This window comes from Brachyhypopomus gauderio, chromosome 1 (assembly GCF_052324685.1).
Source record: "Brachyhypopomus gauderio isolate BG-103 chromosome 1, BGAUD_0.2, whole genome shotgun sequence".
In the NCBI taxonomy this organism is placed as follows: domain Eukaryota; kingdom Metazoa; phylum Chordata; class Actinopteri; order Gymnotiformes; family Hypopomidae; genus Brachyhypopomus; species Brachyhypopomus gauderio.
In genome coordinates, this window is record NC_135211.1 from 25,912,940 (window position 1) to 25,935,063 (window position 22,124).

The following is a 22,124-nucleotide window of genomic DNA, read 5'->3' on the forward strand; positions in this document are numbered from 1 at the left end:
ATGCAGAACTGCCGTTTCACAGTCCAGCTGTCCAGATCACCTAGCCCAGCGTTCCACGCCGACGGACGAGAGGGCAGTGTGGGTCAACCCCTGGTAATTGCAGTAGTCCATTAAAAATCCATGTCAATTAATCTAATCTTTGTAAATTCTTGGGCAGTTAACTTAAAAATGTGAATAAAAATGCCTCTGGAAAAAAATAAATGTTTGTAATTGATAGAATTATAACTGTTCTGCAGAAATCAACAGAATTTTCACCCATTTTTATAATGAGAATAAATTAAGATGACTGAGGTACCTTGACAGTGGAGCTTTAATGGCAACGCAGAATCCTGCAGATACTCCAATAATGACTTTAATCCTGCAGGTGGGCCAATAATGACTTTAATCCTGCAGATACTCCAATAATTACTTTAATCATGCAGGTGGGCCATAATGACTTTAATCCTGCAGATACTCCAATAATTGTGAAAATATATTGTGAAATGTGTCATATTTGGCAATTGTGAATTTACACCGCAATCGAAATTTGTCCTCCACATTTTACCCATCTGTGCAATTAGATCACACACACTAGTGATTATTAGGGGGCTGTGGTGCACATGTGCCCAGAGCAGTGGGCAGCCCTAGCCCGGCGCCCAGGGAGCAGTTGGGGTTAGATGTCTTGCTCAGTCATGACCTCAGGCCTGGGAATCAAACCCACAGGACCATGACTGCCCCTATAATGACTTTAATCCTGCAGATACTCCAATAATTACTTTCATCCTGCAGGTGGGCCAATAATTACTTTAATCCTGCACATACTCCAATAATTACTTTAAGCTTGCAGGTGGGCCAGTAATGACTTTAATCCTGCAGATACTCCAATAATTACTTTCATCCTGCAGGTGGGCCAATAATTACTTTAATCCTTCAGATACTCCAATAATGACTTTAAGCTTGCAGGTGGGCCAGTAATGACTTTAATCCTGCAGATACTCCAATAATGACTTTCTTTAATCCTGCAGGTGGGCCAATAATCTTAATTCTGCAGGTGGGAAAATAATTATTTTAATAGTGCAGACCAATAATGACTTTAATCCTTCAGGTGGGCCAGTAATGACTTTAATCCTTCAGATACTCCAATAATGACTTTAATCCTGCAGGTGGGCCAATAATGACTTTAATCCTGCAGATACTCCAGTAATGACTTTAATTCTGTAGGTATTCCAAAAATGGCTTTAATCCTTAGTCCTGGTTATATCTTTTTTTCTCATAACAAGGTACCCTGTCCTCTTTTGGACATTATTTTATATTTTAAGTATCTGTCCACCACTGGACTGTTCTCTTCCGTAAGTAGCTAATATTCTGATGTAAGTGGAAGAAGTGTGCGGTGCTCTGAGCGTTCGCTGCCTGTGCGTGCCATGGGCTCTGTGTTGTATGAATGCGTAGTCCTCACGACGGAGGCGAGATGCTCTTCTCAGATAGAACAGGAACACGTCTAATTAGTGTACTAGCGCGCAGAGAACAAATGCAGTCATTAGAGGTTTATTTGCTGCACTGTGTACAATCTGGTATGTTTGGCACATGCTCAGAACTCGAGCGTATTTTTCACTGTCTCAGTGACTGGGAGCTTAGCAAAACAAGGTCTGAAAGCTTTTTAATTAGACTACTGAGGTCGAGCTTGTTGTTAAAGGGTTAGTTAGAGGGTATTTGCTAAAAGCCCGTATTATAATTCTTGGAAATGTTTTGAAAAAGATCACTTGTGTGAAGACCCTGCTTTTGCTTCTTTTCATAGACTTCTCAAACTATCATTATTATTTGTTTGCTTTATACAATTTAATTTTTGGTCTGGTTGAGGTAAGAAAAGATATTTCACATTGACATTGTATTGTAGTATTAAAATCACCTCACACATCACCTCAACATGCACCAGTGATCATTTTAAGTATTGTACTATTAAAATCACCTCACACATCATCTCAACATGCACCAGTGATCATTTGCATATTGTAGTATTAAAATCACCTCACAGACTCACACATCATCTCAATATGCACCAGTCATCACATATTAGGCCTCCGTTACTTTCATGATATGCTTACTTTCAAACAACTGTAGTTTCAGAAAGATAAGTAAAGATGATAACAGTTCATCAATAAGTATGCCTATGAAAGGGATTCACTACAATGTTAATATATCTTTATATTATGTATGCCTTGTTATGAAATAGCTGGGACTCGCTTCAAATTGAGAGATACTGTATTGCTTCTTTCACTATTCCTCTCCTAGACACATCAGTGTAACCTCATGGCACATCCACAGGTCATGGTTGGCCTGTTCCAGATCCCTGCCAGTGAAACATCTTGTGTGCTTCCTTGATTAGATTTCCTGCTGGATTTCAGCCAATCAAGCGTGGACCCCTGGCAGATGAGGAGGAGGCAGAGAGCCCTTACTAGGTCCAGTATTGGTGCCTTTATTTGAACTCGTCTGCCTGTATTTTCTGCATAAACAGCAACCCCAGCAATGCCCTCATCATTCCCCTCACACTATCTCACACTTAACCCTATTCTAATAGAAACAGTTCGGTCACTTCAAGTGGCCACTGTGCTAGTTGTAAGTGGAGAGGACGCATCGGTGGCACCGTAGTGTGTTATTGTCTTCAGGGGACATGGTACGATTAGACATCACGCACTCCACGCCAGATTAATTCTGTATTTTCAGCACTTGATAACCTGTTATTACCGTCTTTGTTACCAAGGCAATATGGAGAAGTGTCTAGTTTGCCTTGGCAGTGAGTTGACCTCTTCCCAGTAAATGCTTATTGGGAGACCGCTTTCCCAGTAAATGCCTATTGGGTGACCGCTTTCCCAGTAAATGCCTATTGGGAGACCTCTTTCCCAGCATCAGTGTAGCATATTTATGTTATGTATTTGTTTATTTTAGCATTTGTGTTGCCATGGACAAAGTACTCTGAGCTCTCCTTACTGTCAGCAAAGTGCATGTAAAGGCTTCAACTTCAACTCTTCCCCACCTTGTGCAGTGACTAAAGGGCCCGGGTGGCTAAATCCTCCTTATCTTAATAACATCCAGACCTATCAGCCTCATAGCAGGAGTCATCGACCCAAACTGCATTTTTTGTCAGCTTGCGCACACCCAGTTCAACAGCAGGCTGCATGGTCACCCAGCAACTACCTCCTGTCAGCCCCAACCGCAGCCCCACAGGAATCAGTTTAAATATACATCAGTCTTTTTCACTATGATGATATTAACTTCTTGTATCATACAGGAAGCTCTCTTTCAGTTCAACAGAGGCAGGAGCACATGGGAATAACCTCTAGAAGAGGCACTGCACAGGGAATTATTTACAGATGTCAGGAAGGTGTAGAAATGATGACATTTGTCATTGCACTAAAACATTTAGATGCTTCTTTTTGATTGGATATATTTGATAGATTAATCTGATGTTATGATTAAGACTTCAGTGATGTTATGATAAGACTTCAGTGACTCATTGTGGTTTGTCTCGGTCTACTTGTTTGTATTGTTTATTATTGTTTTGTACGTAACCATGTTTGGCTGCTTCATTTAATTTGTTTGGTTTTAGGATAAAATTAAGGCTGCCCCATGTCGCCCTCTGCTGGATATTGAACCCACAATCAGTTCCATTGTTGACCTTACACATCGATCCTGACATCACATATTGCAAAGGAATACTTGAGCGTATTTTATATAGTTATAAGCCTCATCATAGCAGCACATTTTATTAAGAAAAACCCTGCTAACCATGGTGGTTGTGATTTGCTAGCATGCTTTGTCCTTGTGAAAATGCTGTGATCTGCTGTGATCTTCCATTAATGGACAATGAATAATTCAGACAGTGACCAGTAAATTGTTTAAAGCACAACAGCTGGGCAGTAATTATGAGGATAGGCAGGCTGCCGTGGTGACCAACCCTATCTAACGGTAATGGACCCACAGCAGTGCAGTTGTCCACTTAATCACATAGGACTTGCTTGGACACCTCGGCCTACTGCAGGCGTGCTGTGTTCTGAGTGTAGAGCGGTATGGTGCATGTGTTTCACTGTAGGCCTGACCCTCCACCCCCCATGGTGCTGTGATTAGCATCATCACAGGTGGATGGAGTTTAACTTGGTGGGTAGAGGGACCTTTCATTTTCAGAGCACTACTGTGTTTACTGTTTGCAGCAGCATAATCAATCTTACAGAAACCCATCTGACACATTGTTCAAAAAATGCACAGACCCATTTTACAAACATGTTTATAATGTAATAGATTTTCCCACTCTAGGCTAAATCAGACCAAATTATGACATAAATCAAAGGAATACAAAAAAGAAATAAAAAATTACATAACTTTTTCTTTTACCCCAAAAGTTGTCAATCAGCCAGACGTTTAGGGTCTCAAATGTGCGTCTTCGGTTTTGTAGCTGGAGGTAGGAATCTTATACCCACCCCTGAGCTTAAATCAAACTGACCGCTGACATCATGGCGCTATCAAGTAATATGCCCCCATGAGCTGTGCTGAGGACCAGAGTGTTCGGTCGCTCACAGTGCAGTCAGACTTGCTCTCTCCTCTAGACCACACAAAATATCAGTCAGCTCAACAAACTAAGAATATTGTGCATTCTAATGTGTATGTATGTGGTTAAACTAACTCTTTAAACAAATGGTCTGATTGGTTATGACTGCATTCACATTTCAAGCTGCATTGTTCAGTTGAATAGTTCACATTTTTTTACTCAGTTCAGATTTGTTCATATCTTAACTCGTCACATTCAGAACTGCAGGTGACTTGTGTCTGTAATGTGCATGCATCTGTCTTCCAAAATAATGTGCATACACAGACCAATACATTTGCATATCGGCAGAAAGCTAAACTGAAATCCAATCATCCTGTTCTCAGTGAAATCACATGCCCATGAATCAGATGCAGATGTGGTGTAGAACCACATACAAAAGTCACTCAAATCTGATTAGAAAAGATTGGATTTGTGTGTTCACACAGCCTTGAAAAATCTGGATTTGTCACTTGAACACAAAAAAAACATCTAATTTGAACCACTTCAGGTTGGTAATGTGAACGTAGACTTTGTAGCCTAGACTACATTCCTGAACTCTATAATTCTCACTTGTCACATTCCAAAGAAAAAGAAAAACTCTCTTTCAAATGAAAAGAGCTGAAACACTCAAACGCTGATTAGACTTTGTACTGCCCCGCTACTAGCTAGCTTATGTTTTGATGGTTCTATGTTCTTATGATTCTATGTTCTCATAGACCATTTTCTGATGCTACTGTTCTGATATAGGCCAGGGATAAAGGAAAGAGAGGCTCTTACTGTGTGGGGAAAGAGATTTATGACAGAAGTGTGTGTGTGTGTGTGTGTGTGTGTGTGTGTGTGTGTGTGTGTGTGTGTGTGTGTGTGTGTGTGTGTGTGTGTGTGTGTGTGTGTGTGTGTGTGTGTGTGTGTGTGTGTGTCAGAGTCAGAGAGATAAGGACAAACTTGAATGCTGACTTTTGCCACCATGTTGAGGGGTGGTGACGTACTGTGTGCTTACAGCCATATGTCTGACCCTCAACCTGACGGCGAACCTGTGAATAATTTATATGGACGGTCAAGTTAAAACCTCATTTATTCATTAAATTACATTTCATTCGTGTATGATTAATGCTTTACTATTATTGACAAGGAAGATGCAGATAGAACTGAGGATAGAATTTCTGTGAAATACTAGAATAAACCAGGTGGGCACAGGGACCAGAAAACACCTGCATAAGATTAAAGGGTATGGTTTCCACAACATACAGTATGTGAATAATGATAATAGGAGACCTTATGTCTGATAGGACACCCACTTCTGACTGACTGAATAATGACTGACTGGGCATTTGATGATGTAGTTGTCTGTTTTCTCTCTAACACTTCCTTGGGAAGGCTCACTGTCTGAGGACCTCTCAGTAACCTTCTAAGGAGAAGCAGCATCTCGGTGTTCAAAGCGGCTCAAGAAAGGTGAATCCGTTAATCTCTAAAGCCTGTTTTATCCTGTTAGTACTTTACAAAGCCAACAGTGGCGAGTGCAGACGTGAGGAGCTTTGGACCTAAAACACTTCAGTAGCTGCATGGAGTTCTGATCCAGGGCCTTGACACTGAAACACATGCCCAGATGGATGGGAAAGGTCTGACTCACAATATCTACTCATACCTCCCTGGCTTTGACTCAGTTTAAAGGTTCTGCATAGGCCAGCACTTATTTTACTGCTATACGTGAAAAACTTGTTTCTGAACCTTGAATTCTGGTTAACATAGTCACGCAAGGAAAAGACTCAGTTCTGCAGGCATTATGTGCGAACGCAGCGTGTGAAGGTATGTGGCTCTGTGCTTGTGTGTTCAGCAGAGTGACATGAGCGATGCTACCACAGTCTGGTTACAGAGTCTAGTTCAGCATATCTTAACACACGCCAGATTGTAGGTTTACCAGTCGTTTGGTCCAGTGGTTTGCAGATAACATTTTCTATGATTGACTTCAGTTTGTAGTCTAAGGAGGATGAACAAACTAGAGTTGTGGTGTGTCTGTTTTGTGTGGTGTGTCCAAATCTATTTATGTCCTGTGATTTATAGATATTATTTATCTATCTTGAGCAAAAATAAATCAGCCTGTTGTGAGTCATTTAGGGATTCTTGGTTCAGTGCTTCAAGATGACACACCCCTGTGATGTTTCTAGAGGGGCTCACAGCACCTGAAAGATGTATGCATCATGACATACATGACAGCTAAAGTGTAATAAGACAGCTCACAGAACTGACCAGGCTGATAAAAACCAGTGTAGACAGCTCAGTCTGATAAAACCACAGTGTAATGAAACAGCTCACAGCTGATCTGTCTGATCTGCAATATAAATTAATGTTTTGCTCATCATAATTGCAATATTTAAGCCTGAAATCAGTATTGCCAGATCTCACAAGAGAAACAAGCAACCAGATCAAAATAAGCGACTGGCCAATGACTGGGTGGGTCATTGGCGCTAGACTGTCCATGTTGTATTAATCTCCAGTAGCGCCACCTAGTGGAGAATTTATTGATTGCTAAGTGAGTTACAATCCAGTTCTAGCTTTGTGTCTATAATGCAGAGAGCAGGTGGCCTTAACACAGGATGTGAAAGAGAAGCTGCACGATCAGTTTATGTATGTGTAAATTCATTTTCAGATTTTTCATTTCATGAGCAAAGATAAGGAATTATTCTAAATGAAAGTGCAGAAGTACATCGGCAGGGTTGCCAACTCGCGTGAGACACGCATTTGACTGTTTTCACACGCCATTCATCCGATTTCTCACGCTCGACACGCACGCTCGACACCCCCCCCCCCCCCCCCCCCCCCCAACGTTTGACACACACCCACCACCGTTCTCAAGCTAACTCTGCGTTTGCATAACCTTTGCACTGCTGTTTTGTGCAAACATATTTGACAGGGGGATCCCACCTTGTTTCTTATTTTTCCTTGAATGCCATTCAAGTGGTGCCATTCAAATATCTCCTCAGCAAATCTGGTTTAAAACAGTCCACAGCCAATACTTCGATCCATCCATGACCTAATACGTTTGGACCCTTGCTGGACTCTACTACTACTACTACAGGGAGCTGTTTGATAAGTTTAGAGTACACGTGCTTAACTGAAGACCTTTCCCACGGTACTCTAGAGTATTCAGTCCATGTCAAAATTGTCACACTACACCCAATGTCTAGTTTCCTCACAATTCAAATGTGTTCCACATCTGTGGCACTTGTGTTCACCTCCACAATGGCAGCAGGTTCATGGGGAGTTCTTGCTCCCCACCTGGTATTTGAAAAATAGGACATAGTGCGTGTCTGTTAGGCCTAAGGGGCGAACCTATGGCGCATTTCCACTAGGGCCTGCTTGGCGCGGTACGGTTCGATTCGCGACGGTTTGTGAGTGTTTCCAGTGTTAAATAAGTTACGTAGGTGGCGTTACGAACATCCATGACAGAAAAACGTCAGTGAAGTTCGGCGTTCAGCCATCTCCTTTGTAGGATGAGAAATTCAAACAGCGACGAAATGTTTTTGTTAGTTTGTAACACAAGATACGGATAAAGAACACGTATACATGATTATAGTGTATTTAGATTGCATGTTTATATAGATTTGTAATTTGCGTTGTTGCCGTAGTTGCTGTGGCAACCACGAGAAACGTGCAGTCGGTACCTAGTTAGCCAGCTAGCCAAGCAAAGGGAGCTCGCTAAAGATGTTATCTTTTGAACGCCTGGAAACGTTGCGAAACCAGAACAAAGAGTTGCTAACGAAACTAAAAAATCAGACTGAACAATTGCAGAGCCTAACGGGAGCGACACATCAGACACGGAGCGGCTCCGCGTTAGTGACCGGTAGCGGTCCGGCCGCGGTCAGCGGCCCCGACACTGTCGTGTCTGTTCCCGGACGCCGCCCAAACAGGGCGCGAGTGGCGCTATCGGGACTGGCAACGCGGGTAAAAACGACTAAACCGACAGGTAGCCGGTACCCGTTCCTCCGTTATGAGTGTAAGGTGGAGAGAAAGTCGGTAACGTTAGCTTAGGTGGCTAACGTTAGCGCCACTACTGCCCTGCTTACATCAACACTGATCTGATGGGCTCAGTGACGGGGGTATAACTGGTAAACGGGCCCTTAACGTTCGGGTTCGGTTCGCCCCCCAAAATAAAGCTACTTGGAAGACTACTGCTTAGTTTCTGTTTGATTAGTTTGGGTTATTAGAGATAGCTAGCTGGCAGACATCTAGAACAAATCACATTTAAACCATTTCACCAGTTTTGCTAACTGCATTCATAACGTTACACGTCTTTCTAAGCTAGTCAGAGATGGTTTATATGTGTATTAATTATACAGCAAAGAAGGTGTACGTTAGTCTTACACGGCATGGCTTTTAATAAACTGTAATTGCCCTCAGAAACCAGTTTGGTTTTGCCACTGAAGTTTGTAATGCTTCTAAACCATCCAAGCACTTAGCCACACAACACTGTCCTTCAGAAGACACAACACACAGCAGCCTCCTGCAAGAGGAAGGGAGTCGTCCACATGAGCACCTAATCGATAGGGATCAGATCCCATCCACACCTACCGCTGTCTCGCTGGACAGCGATCGAGTGAGTAGGAGTTCAGTCTACATTTCTTATCCAGAGCCACTTGCAAAGTGCTTTGCATCTGCAGTCTATAGTGCATTCTGGGATTGGTGCATCCTCTAGTCTGTGGCCCCAAGCATGTCTTCTTTTAAAGGATAACTGCAGACATTTGAGGATTTAATAGATATATAAAAATCATTTTTATATATCACAAGAATGTACAAAAGTGGGCTGTATAGTTCTATACGTGGTTAGAGTGTTTGCATGTCTTGTTACAGAGGGTCACATTTCTGTCTCCTGATCAGGAGCTGGAGACCACATATGAGAGAGAGCGTGTGCAGCCTTTACTAGGCTATGACTGGATAGCTGGTAAGTTTGGGAGGAAAAATAATCAATTATTTTGCTGCTTTTTAATTGAAAACCCAACAGAGAAGGAAAAACAGTGATAAGCTATATTACAAAATGCTTGCAATGTATTTTCATTTAGGCCTCCTCGATGCTGAGAGCTCGCTGACTGAGCGTTCAGAACAGTTCTTCAGAGATCTGCGCAGTTTTCGCCAAGTCAACAAAGACGAATGTATCCACTCTGGGTCAGAAAGCTTGTCATCAAACTACATGCATAAAACCTGAATTACATCATTTAAATGTAGTCAATTAGTAATCAATTAGTAATAGTCAGATAGTCATGAGCAATGTGTTTGGTCACCTCCTCTGTGCAGCTGGTGTATCTCTCTGTAAGGCTTGAACTTGCTATAGTTAGCAGCTTCGGGTTCTGCACGTCGCCACAGTGGGGTGGTCTTAGTGGTTTTTTTAGTGGTCTTAGTTATTTTTAAACTTGAGAGCAACTTTTTAAAGCTTTTCAGAACTGCAGTTTAACAACAGTGTTCACGGTTAAAGGGAAAACATTGTTTTCAGGCCATGGATGTTTGGTGATTAACTGCCTTACACAAAGCACTTTGTTAGTCTTTTCAAACTGCCTTTGCTACTTTTAATGTAGACATTGTCGAAGGCTGAGAACATTTCAGGATTCAGAGTTGTTCATACACAGTGTTTTCTTTTTGCAGGCTTCCTATTTCTGTAGATGCTTTCTCATCTCCAGAAGAGAAAGGTCCAAATGAGCCAGAGAGCGCGTCAGACTCTCATCAGTGTACGTCCCTTGTGTGTTCACACGTGGCAGCCAGCAATTCTACGGGTTTTCTGCAGTTCTACGTTTTGCTAGATCTGCAGTGCGCACAGCTCGATGGCGCCTGTCCATTTAAACACCAGTTTATTGTTTTCATTCTTAGGCACATTCTGCTATAGAATCAACAACCGTCTGTTTGCCGAACCTCTGGATCCGCAGGCAGCTTGTCCCATATGCAAGATGCCCAGAGCGGAGCAGCCCCACACGGAGAGACAGCCTGCCTTTGTGAGGTGACACCGCCACCCGAGAAGCTACATGAACGACATGTTTGCCTGAACATATGTGCGGCAGTACTTAACAGTGTCTGTGCGCAGGGTCAGCATTCCCCGTCTCACACTTCTGCCCACGTATCGCCACAAAGCCCGACAACGCTGCAGCTCTGACCCAGTGGACAGCCTCGCTTTGCCCTCGGTAAGTTCCCACAAGTCAGTTCAAGACCACTTGGAACTTGCATTAGCATGCAGGATATTCATACAGGGAAGTGCTTGTGATGAGGGGCGGGATGTCCCCTCGTTCGTATACAAAACTAATAACAGTAGATAACACACGTTCACTACATGTACACAAAATGTACAAACGGGAAGCAGTCAATAAATGAAGCATAAACAAATATAACGGCAGGAGAGTCCTCAGTATGAACTTCCTGCTATTCAGCATTAGACGTGAAGATCTGCGAATAACTTTCCATTAATAGTGACTGTGGAAATGCTCAAATGTGCTGCAAATTATTAATGGTGCTTTTATGAACAGAGAGTGGTGAAGCCACGACAGGTCAAAGTAAAATAATGTGACATTTTTCAAAGCAAGGTGTAGCATTCCAGAACAGACAGGAGCTGGTGCTGTTGGTTGAAATGTCCTCTTTCAAATACTCATGGCTGTAATCCTCATTTTAGCATTGTTTGTCTGGATGGTCAAACTCCACCATCACGCCAAGTTCCCAGATGTGTAGACTGGACCTCCGAAGCTGTGTGGAACCTAGACCCACTACAATGGCAGCCACATCTGCCTTGCTTGGGAATCAGCAGGTGAGAAGACATGACAGTTTAAAGGTTTAAACTGTGGTCCTCCATGACGTTCATCCAACATGGTTTTATTTCCTTTATCAGTTATCCATTTACCATATGTTCATCTCTCTATTTTTACTTTATGTAAAATGCTCTCCAGTTGGGTAATTCTCAAAACACAGTTTTGGTGTTGTTGCAGGGTATAAGGGAACATGTAGCAGTGTTAATTTTGACAGCAATTTTGGATTTAGTTTTAGTCTTAGTCTTTTGACTAAAATGTAATTTAGTTTTAGTCATAATTTAGTCATTGATTTGTTTTTAGTCTTAGTCTAGTTTTAGTCGACTAATTATCATTGGAATTTAGTCGAATAATATCAAAATAATTTAGTTGACTAAAATATAAATGGTGTAGTAGTCATTATATACACTTGCACAAAATGAAACATTTATTAACCAGTTACAGAATATTATTTTTTGTATGTGCAATATATACAAAAACAAATTTCCAAACAACTCTATTGACCTGAACTTATAGTTATTGAGCATAACAATAACAAAACATTGATGACCAGTAGGTCCGCTCTACCTGAAAACATATGGAGTTTATGAACAATGCATATTACATTCTATATAAAACTGGGCGCCGTAAAACAATGCCATAGCCCGCAGATGTCGTTTCATTTGTCGTATTTGTCCCGACATCATCATTCCTCATGGTTTACACAGCATCTTGTTTTTCTCAAAGTCAAAGGAGAAATGTGTCCATATATCGCCGCTCATCTTTCTCCCTGCTGACATTGTCGAGTTAACTTCGAGTTTAATTTCATGAGTGACCACAGTTCACGCGCTGGTTTTGTCCTAACGGCAGTGTTGCCAGGTCCTACAAAAATATCCAGCCCAAAGTCAGTATAAAATCCGCCCCTCAGAAGCCAAAACTAGCCCAAAGGCCAAAGTTGTTGAGCGGGGGGGGGGGGGGGGGGGGGGTGGCGAGTGTAAGTTGTTGAGCGGAGGGGGGGGGGTGGCGAGTGTAAGTTGTTGAGTGGAAGGGGGATGTAAATTGTCGACTGGGGAAGCAGAGACAAATTAAGTATTATATCGCCATCGATTCTTAGTGTTGACTTGTAACTCCCGCAGTGGCCCAACTCAAAAGTAGCCCAAAAAACCGCACCCCGCGACCCCAGAATTTTTACCCGCGGAAGGAGTTTCAAACAAGCCCAATTTGGCGTGAAAACCGCGAACCTGGCAACACTGCCTAACGGGTTCTGCGCGATGTGAAGACGTTAGTTCTGATTGGATGGTTACCCGGTTTGTCCCGCCTCTCCGTGTACGCTAAAGTAGTTACGGTTGGATCTCTTCTTAACTTATCCCTACCTTTCACAAAACTAAATCAGGTCTGATTGAATGTCGTCGCTGGACAATATTTTCGTCTCGTTTTTATTCGTTGACGAAAATGTCCTTTAATTTCGTCATCGTTTTTATCCCTTCGTATAGTTTTAATTTAGTTATCGTCTCGTTTTCGTCATGAAAAAAGGTTCGTTGACGAAAACTATGACGAAAATTATTCGTCAACGAAATTAACACTGACATGTAGGGTTAGAAAACACTGAGGCAGGGTTGTCATGTGACCTCCAGGGTTGTTATGTGACCTCCACCATTTTTTACTGTAGGTGGGTGTTTGATTTTCATCATTGGCTGCTCGTCTTCGTTATATACCCATGGTTATAAGCCCGGCCTGATTGCTATTTTCTCTACATGTTGGCATGCTGTTTGTATGCAACTACAGCATGTAAACAAACCAAAGTGATGGAAATGACTTGGGTCATAGGTCAGACACTCACGCACGCTCGTGACCGCAACCTCTGCCATCATCTCTGATTTATTGTGCTCAGGGAACTTAGGATAAACGGATTGAAAACCTTTGCATATCCAAAACATAAAACGAGCATTTCCTGGCTGGCTAAGGAGTGAGTTCTGAAGACGAGAACCTCATCTTCAGACATGGCAGCCTCTACCAAACTGGTTTTGTCTTTCCCTCTTGTAAGTTCATATATCAGACTCCGGTGACCACACCTAGTGGCCTCCTCATCATTAAGACAAAATGACCAGCATTGCAAATGAAGACCTGTAGACAAGCACTTTTTTGTGCCATCCAGGAAGAGCCTGATGCAACTCCGAACCCTGTTTGTGCTATGACGTCCTGTGTATTTGCATGTTGACATTTTCAGTTTTATTCCATTACCACACTGACATTTTGCTGCAGGGATTTCCTTATGTTTATCTCTTTGTAGGAATCAGTCCAAGGCAATTGCAGCAGGTCGCAGCAGAACATTTAAAAACCCCTAAATGTCTGTGAACTTTCCTGTGTGGTTTTCTGCCAGCACCTGATGGATGGTGATGGGTAGATAGGCATAGAGAATTCGTCATTATAATACTAATGTATAGTATCAGTAGATTTGTTCTGGTTATTGCTGGTCACTTTAATAGTCTTTGTTTTGCAGGGTTTGTCTGTGTCCAGAGCATCAGGAAGTGGGGTTTCTGACCAGCTGTTGAACGTGTCTCGTCTGGCCCACTACCGTCTCCTTAGCCCTGCAAACACAAACCCCCCCTAACAGATTACACCAAATTTTCTGAAGGCTGTGTGCATATACCGCTCCCTGAGAGATCCATCACAGCCCTACTGGATGGACTTGAATATGTTGGAGCTTGCTTGTTTTATGTGCATTTTGTAAATTAATTTAACTAAATCATGGTTGTAACTAGCTGTCGTCTCATGTTTACAGTTTGCAGGTCAGTCTTTCTGTGTCACTTACTGACCTCAGTTTTTAAAAAGTAGTTTCTTTTGAGTGAATGTTCACTTTTTCAAAAGCATTAAAAAGCCGTTTGTCTTACATTTATCAGAATTATTTTAATAGTTAAACGTAAATCTTGTTTTATTATTATTATTATTATTATTATTATTATTATTATTATTATTATTATTATTATTATTATTACTCAACTCACCATACGGGCAATATTGCCACGTTAGACATTTGTGCTATACTTTGGCGTTGAACCGATTATAAAAATGTAGATCAACTGTAGGTGTCTTACGGTAAGAAAGCTGCTTGTGAAATTATAACGCGACTGTTTTTGCGACTGTCCTGCTGATTCCACTACTGTAATACACAGCGTCTTCTTACAAACCGGCCTGTTTTCACATTAAGGTCTGGGTCAACGCAACGGTACAGTGTTAATAATCGTTATTTTTTATTCTTAAAACAAGTATTCCGGATTATATGAACACGTGACTTGGACGGCTTATAAAAGGCGGCAACTTCGAAAGTTACGGCTCATTTTTTCAGCACTGTTATACTGACGCCCGTGATTAAAGGTCTGGCCCCGGGATCACAATATAACAACATGAAAACTACATCTTGGTTGGGTTATCTTGTTTTATTCTGTTTGGTAAGTCCCAAACCCACCACATCTCTATTAATTGTGTTTTACTAATACCTTATAGAACTACATTGAAATACAATGAAACTATACACTGTAACGGAGCTGTTTTATAGCGCTGTGCTCCAACGTTGAGTTTCAGTTCTTATGAATGAATTACCGCATGATGTGGGTCTCGTATCAGCGGAGTGAGCAAGACCACATAAAAAATTGCTGTTCTTTTATTTCACCCACTCCAAACCACAGGGACATTATACATTGTTCGCATTAATAATAATAATATTTTAGGATAATAAGTATTGCCTGGGACCTTGTAATGTACGCATGCCTCAGGATTCACAATTCAAACATTTTAGTCAATAATTAGAATAAATTATAGTTCGCATTTTTACTTTCTTTTGTGTTCTACTGCCAGAAATTGAATACCAAGTTGTTAAAACGGATCAAAATGGTTGTGTTTGTGGCCTCTTACACCGCACTCGTAGTAATAGAGAGGATAAACCTGCCCGTTGGTTGTGACCGGTCCGCACGACATTTTTATTTGTGTATTTATTCCGTGCGTTATTGCCGCAATATTTTTGTTCTTCTTCTATATCATAAGAGCTCGGCTCTTGTGCACTAAACGTGATGACACACGTTTGTTGGTTTATTTGTATGTTGGTCATCCCATGTAAGGAAAAGCTTCTCAGAAGATCTTCTGTCAGATGTGTACATAAATGTGCAAGTCAGTGTATTTTTTTCATCACTGGTTACGCACACATCAATTTATGTGTGTGCAAGGTGTTTCAACAGTATCACCGCAGGTTAAACAAGTTCAAAGCAGGACATCATCGACACCTTAATCGTACAAAGGCAGATGCAACTTTTTATATGAGCAAGGAAACAGAAAGCCCAACTGAACCACTGAAGAATGCATGACACTGGGTGGGGGTGTGATAGAAACATACAGTTGTTAAGCACATAGCTATTTACAGTATGGCCCAAAGCTAGTCTAAATAAATTTCATGTGGATTCCCAGAACTCACTTTAAAAGATTTGGTGGGTGTTTTTAGTGGTTTGCTGCTCTACTAACCACAGACTGCTGAACATGTTGGTCATAAGAACCAAATGCAGAGTCAGAAAATGTATGAATATTCAGTAAATGTGTACAGTTATCTAGAAGTCCCTGCTGACTCTGGTGTTGTGTGCTTTTCTAGCAAATTGCAGCAGATTCTTGCTTAACACAGTGCCCATACGGTAAGTAACTCTTCTATTCTAACTAATGCAGAATCAAAAGTTCAGAATGTTCTGGATACTCATTTAGTTACGTTGCTATATTGTCAATTGGGGGCAGTCATGGTCATGTGGTAGGGAACTGGTCTTGTGACCGGAGGGTCGTGGGTTCAATTCCCAGGCCATGGGGTTCGAGGCCATGACTGAGGTACCCTTGAGCAAGGCACCTAACCCCAACTGCTCCCCGGGCTAGGGCTAGGGCTGCCCACCGCTCTGGGCATGTGTGTACCACAGCCCCCTAGTAATCACTAGTGTGTGTGTGTTCTAATTGCACAGATGGGTAAATGTGGAGGACAAATTTCGATTGTGGTGAAAAAATCACATTTGACAAATATGGCACTTTTTTTTTATTGTCAATCAAACCCACAACCCTCTGGTCACAAGACCAGGTCCCTAACCACCAGACCAGGTAGCAGGCCTGTTTGTGTTTGCTAGTTCTGCTAATGATGTAGTCACAGTCATAATTACAGTCACATTCTGTCATAGTCACATTCACAGTCCCTGTCATGGTACTGTCAGAACTTTCCAGAAGGTATTTTTACTTCCCATGTTTTACTTGTTACACTATTCCTGCCTGCATGCAAAATTCTACATTTTCCACATTCCAATGTTAAACTTTCATCACAGCGCAGTTCACCTGTCTCTCCCAGCAGATGTATACGTGTGTTGTCTACATGTTTTGTGTATGTGTTGTGTACGTGTTGTGTATGTGTTATGTACGTATTGTGTATATGTTGTGTACGTGTCATGTATGTGTTGTGTACGTGTAGTGTACATGTTGTGTGTGTTGTGTACGTGTTGTGTACGTGTAGTATACATGTTGTGTGTGTTGTGTATGTGCTGTGTATGTGTTGTGTACGTGTTGTGTACTTGTTGTGTGTGTGCTGTGTACATGGAGGAAATGTCATCATGCGTCCTTGTACTGTGGAGCTTCAGTGTGGAAGCTGCATGACGTCGTCTGATATTAAAATACTGACATTAAAATACCACTTCAACCTCATATTCAGAACTTCAGCTTTGACAGTCATCATAGAGATAATCTGATCATGGGTAAATTTGGTCTGTAACCATCTCAGCATTCGAGGAGGGTTTTGCAACCGTTGCATTAAGAGGAAGAAGAAGATGTGTTAAGGAAAATACCACAGCTGATCGGTCTGTTCTTGTGACCCATCATGCAACACAAAATGAAAATCTTTCCTTTTGACTGAGGGGAGTCCATAGATTACCACCTTCTGAGTCAGGATGTTTTTTTCTTCTCCTAACCTGCTATTTGTTGTCATTTTCTGCAACTGCCCACTTGTTTTTCACTGTCCCTCTATTTTTTTGTTCACTGCACTATTGTGCCTTTGAGCTGGCCGTTTTCAAGTTGTTTAAGAAAGAAAGCGAGGCTAGTCATTTGTAGACTGGCTGATGAGTGTGCAGTCATTGCATGTTGCAGGTGGTTGGCTCATGGCTAGTTCTGTTATGAAAAAAAGAACCGGTCTCAGCCACTCTGGGGATGATAAGAACGGCGGTTATGAAGTTTCAGGCTATGCTGCTTTGTCCTTCCACGCAGGCTTGGTGCTGTCTGGCTGCAGGTGCCAGCCCTGCCCCTCCGAGCACTACTTCTACGTTAGAGGTGACGACCGCAGGTGTGATAAGTGCACCAGTCCCTGCTCCGGTAAGTTGATATTAGAGCAAGGCATTACAGCGCGCTGCAAATGACTGTTTATCATTTACAATCAAGCATGTGCTTGAATCTCTACTGGTTTCTGTGAGCACACTGTGTGTGTGTGTGTGTGTGTGTGTGTGTGTGTGTGTGTGTGTGTATGTGTAGGAACAGAAAACAAGGTGGAGGTGTCTCCGTGCACAAACACGACTAACCGGGTATGCCATTGCAAGCAAGGCCACCGCTGCCCAAGCCCATCAAAGCTGGACTGCAGGAGGGAATGTTCACCATGCAGCGATGGTTCCTTCTCCAACACACCATCTCTAGCCACACACTGCAAGCCCTATAAAGAGTGAGTACCACTCAGCCCAGACGGTTTCTACTGACTGACATGAATCAGGCAGCAGACTCTGAAGACACACCATGCTTAAAAAAATGTTACATTCAGATGAATGAGATACATCTTTTAGCACAAAGTCTTAATTCAGTCATCTTTCACATTAAAATGCATAAGGGTGGAGATCATGTAATACTAATTATTCATACAGTGGCATCTTCCATTGCTTCATGGTTATTACAGTCTGCCATAAGGAACCCTGGAGCCAAATTAGAATTGTAGCCAATAACGCTGCATACAGCTCAGACTTCATGGGATTGAATCACAGCTGTACCACGTGACCTGTGCAGACAGGACTCAGGATTAAAATCAGCAGCCTGTTAGATCGGAGAAGAGTTTGGAGTGCTCTGGCAATTCTGCCAGTTCACCCTCGTGATGAGAACACTCCAGTGCTTGAGCTGAAAAACATCAGGGTATCAGCTCCCTACTGGATCCATTAAACTGATCACTGTGAACAATGTAAACTGAACACTGTTCCTCATGGTCCCCGTTTTTCTGCCCCTTTTAGCTGTCGCACGTTGATGTTGCACGTAATTGCAGAAGGATCATCCACTCGCGACCGGATTTGCGGATCGCCAACTACCGCACATCCTAACAACCACACATCTGGAGGTCCTGACCTGCCGGCCGCTGGAGCTCAGAATAGGAGCCCCAATCTCATCAGCACCCAGACGGAGCTGTTCAAAACCTCTCAGACTGGAAACCTCTCAGGTTAGAAACCTCTCAGGCTGGAAACCTACAAGTCCATCTGTGAGGAGTTTCCTCAGTGAGCTTCAAGCTGTAGTACATTAAAGGTTTGAACCGTAGCAGCAGGTAGAACATGCGTGCTCCTCCACTCCAGAGTTCAGATCCACTCCAACCCAGCAGCCTTGGCGCAGATGTTTAGATGCTACTGAAGGACTTAATGTTTTGGCTCAAGCATGTTTATAAAGAGTGTGAACTAAATTCTGCAGGGTGGTAGACCAACAGGACCAGTCCTCTGCACCCCTGAGGTAGAATTACAAAGGGTATATCACAGATTTGTCTTATTCCTAATTTTTGTGGTCAGATATTGTATTGATATTGGATATATATTGGATTGAAATTGGATAGATTGCTTTCTTGCATGTCACCAACTGTTGAAATAAATTTTGCATAAAAATATATAGAGTCTGCTTTGTTCCTTTATCTCCCCATTAGAGGGCAGTACAGAACTTGAAGTGCAGGATCAGTCCGCTGGGCTGTCCACATGGGTCTGTCTGCTGCTCCTGGCGCTGCTTTTCGTCCTGGTTCTGATGTGTCTTCCAGTGTGGGGCAAGCGGAATGCCCTGAAGGACAAACTGGACTGGCCAAGTATGTAGTAGCCTGCACTGGGCCAAATGACACCACTGGGTCTATGCCATGGGCTTGTTTATGTTTTATAAACATGTTTGTGTATGTTTTATGATTATGATTTCATGAAATGTAACATAGAAAGAACCGTGGTCACAGTATTTCCAGGCTTGATTTTGGGCCCGTTCAGAAAGGGCAGCCAAGGTCAGAGTGCACACAGAAGAGGTGTAAAGTGTTTGCTTCATTGAACCTTAACGCTCAACACTGTTTGATGCTTATACAGGAATCGAGCCTGTGCATCACTTAACTGTAAACCACACTGTGTCTGATCTCACGTGCACTCATTCCCCTAACGCTGGGCTAAAAGCAGATAATTTGCAGGGTTTCATAATGACAGTATAACGTCTGGAGAAAACCTGAGAAACCACAGGAATGGTCCTGATTGTGTGTTTAACAGTGAGCTGTTTGCATTACAGTGAACTGGCACATTATGACAATGCAATGTTTAAATCAGTCATCAAGCATTTATGAGAAAGGACATGATGATAAGTAGCTCTTTTTTCTGTTCTCTTTGTAGGTCTCACATTTGGGAAATATGTAAGTAATGGTCATTGGATTAAATGGAAGAGACTTTTGATGTAAAGGCAAATTGAGTGAGGTCAGGGGTCATTGCAGCATCTGCTCTTTATACCTGTTTTCTTGTTTTGTCTTATTTGCTTACAGCACTTGTCATCTGTGCCAGTCAGTGCCCACCCTAAGTTGGAAACTTTGGTACCTGTGTGCAATGAGATGGACAATGAGAGAAGTCAGGGCACAGGGTCAGGATCAGGGTCAGGGTCGTGCCCCCAGAAGCACCAGCAGGTCACCCTGGACAGTGTGACGGGAGTCCACAACACAGTGGGTGAGGGAAGGCTCTCTGTAGTGCATTATGGGTAATTATTACACATTAGTCAATCATATTATTTCATTCAACAACTACATTATGAACAAGAACACCCAAGTTGGATGCTGACTGAGCAGGAAGCCTTGGCCTTGGGACATGATATACCGTGTTCCTGCACAATCCCTGTTCCTGCATAATCCCTGTTCCTGCATAATCCCTGTTCCTGCATAATCCCTGTTCCTGCACAATCCCTGTTCCTGCATAATCCCTGTTCCTGCACAATCCCTGTTCCTGCACAATCCCTGTTCCTGCATAATCTCTGTTCCTGCACAATCCCTGTTCCTGCATAATCTCTGTTCCTGCACAATCCCTGTTCCTGCATAATCTCTGTTCCTGCATAATTCCTGTTCCTGCATAATCCTCGGACCACAGTGCAAACAGACTCAACCACTCACTGCTCTTTTGGTTCTTTACAGGATCCATTTTCATCTACTCCCCTGGCATGGTGGTCCTGGGCTCCAACTCCAATGAGAGGAAGGGGGAGGGTGAAGAAGAGCCCCTCCTCATGCCCACGCCACAGATGGAGTCCAGCTGCCTACCCCAGGAAGACTCCATGGGCGTGGCCATGCAGGACTCCATGGGCGTGGCCATGCAGGAGGAGTTTGTCAAGGAGCTGAGCTTCCCTGTCCCTGCCACTGGCAAATGAGCTCATGAGAGCAGGACAGCATGGTGTGGCCCCATCAGGACGAGCACCAGGGGCCAGGTTTCTTACAGACCACCTGCTCCATGAAAAACTCAGAGAGCTGAGTGTGTTCAAGGCCCTTCGCACTGTTAGGAAGGGTCAAACATGGCTATGAAAAGTGATGTGTTCGGTAATACTGTATGTCACATACTGACGAGTTCTGATATAACCACAACAGTGACTGAACTTAGTGCTTAGCCTTTGTCAAAGGGAGCTTTGACTTCCAGCGCTGTTTTTTTTGTGTGTGACTTTGTGGGGGAGGGCGTGAAACAGTAAAAGTGAGAAAACAATTCCTGGTCATGAAAAAGTAGAAGTTGTAAATTATAAAAGTATTTGAAGAGATAGAGTGCTCAGTATTGATGTGAGTTAGTCAAATGACAGAGACTGACGGCATTTTACTGCAAATGTGTAGGTGTGTACCAGCGCGCATGCGAAGCTAAAGACACAAACAATGGAAAAAAAGGCCACAGATTTACATGAAGAGGGGTGTGTGATCAGGGCCCTTAATGTGGGCTCTCCCTAAATAGCCTCACAAACTCTACTGGTGTGTTGTTCCCTGGAAGGGGGAATTAACAAATTATATGAATTGTAACAAATTATATGAGTAGTGTCAGCTACAAGAATTATTGTGGGGACAGACACCCTGACCCCCCCCCCCCAAACAAAAAAAAAGGATGCAGAGACATTTCATTTCAGAAACTTAAAATTTCTCCATTATGTGTTTAGTCTTTAGGACTTTAGGTAGTAGGTTAAGCATCTAGAAGGCTAGAAGACAAACAAATGTCTCTGTGTTTATTTCCACGTTAGTGAGTATAAACAACCCTCTGATATCGTTCTCTAGTCCAAACCCGAGTGTGCGACAAATACTGAGAAAGATCATTTCGTTTGCAGGATGCTCCGTGGTAGGTATAAGATGTGATAGCTTCATAATAGTGCACAGCTAAAACAAAGATGGCTCGCCAAAGAGGGTTGCTCTGGTAACTTGCATTTGGGGTAAGGGAAAGACTGGTTTGTTGTTTTTATTCGTTTGTTGTTGTTTTTGTTTATCTGATTGTTTGTTTACCACTTTTCTTTTTATACTAGACTCTGCTACCTTGTATAAGGCATTATTTACTTTTTAG

The 22,124-nt window shown here is 42.5% G+C and overlaps 2 protein-coding genes across 5 annotated transcripts; both read left to right on the forward strand.

Annotated features, from left to right (window-relative positions):
* Positions 1-7,982: 7,982 nt before the first annotated feature.
* On the forward strand, positions 7,983-14,200 carry miip (migration and invasion inhibitory protein). 4 transcript variants are annotated; one of them, XM_077005699.1, is made up of 9 exons: positions 7,983-8,519; positions 9,037-9,149; positions 9,404-9,494; positions 9,613-9,715; positions 10,190-10,272; positions 10,412-10,538; positions 10,623-10,719; positions 11,202-11,333; positions 13,811-14,200. In XM_077005699.1, the coding sequence occupies exons 1-9, from the start codon at positions 8,258-8,260 to the stop codon at positions 13,919-13,921; spliced, it is 1,119 nt and encodes a 372-aa protein (XP_076861814.1). In that variant the 5' UTR covers positions 7,983-8,257; the 3' UTR covers positions 13,922-14,200. The 4 variants fall into 4 exon arrangements, with proteins under 4 accessions (XP_076861814.1, XP_076861833.1, XP_076861806.1 ...); XM_077005718.1 differs by having other exon boundaries at positions 7,984-8,519; positions 9,431-9,494; XM_077005691.1 differs by having other exon boundaries at positions 7,985-8,519; positions 9,034-9,149.
* A 118-nt stretch (positions 14,201-14,318) lies between these two features.
* On the forward strand, positions 14,319-22,086 carry LOC143514493 (uncharacterized). Its single transcript, XM_077005753.1, has 9 exons — positions 14,319-14,759; positions 15,947-15,986; positions 17,578-17,682; positions 17,839-18,022; positions 18,576-18,778; positions 19,247-19,399; positions 19,956-19,975; positions 20,102-20,279; positions 20,738-22,086. Exons 1-9 carry the CDS (start codon positions 14,715-14,717, stop codon positions 20,965-20,967), a joined length of 1,158 nt encoding a protein of 385 aa, XP_076861868.1. The 5' UTR covers positions 14,319-14,714; the 3' UTR covers positions 20,968-22,086.
* Positions 22,087-22,124: the final 38 nt, after the last annotated feature.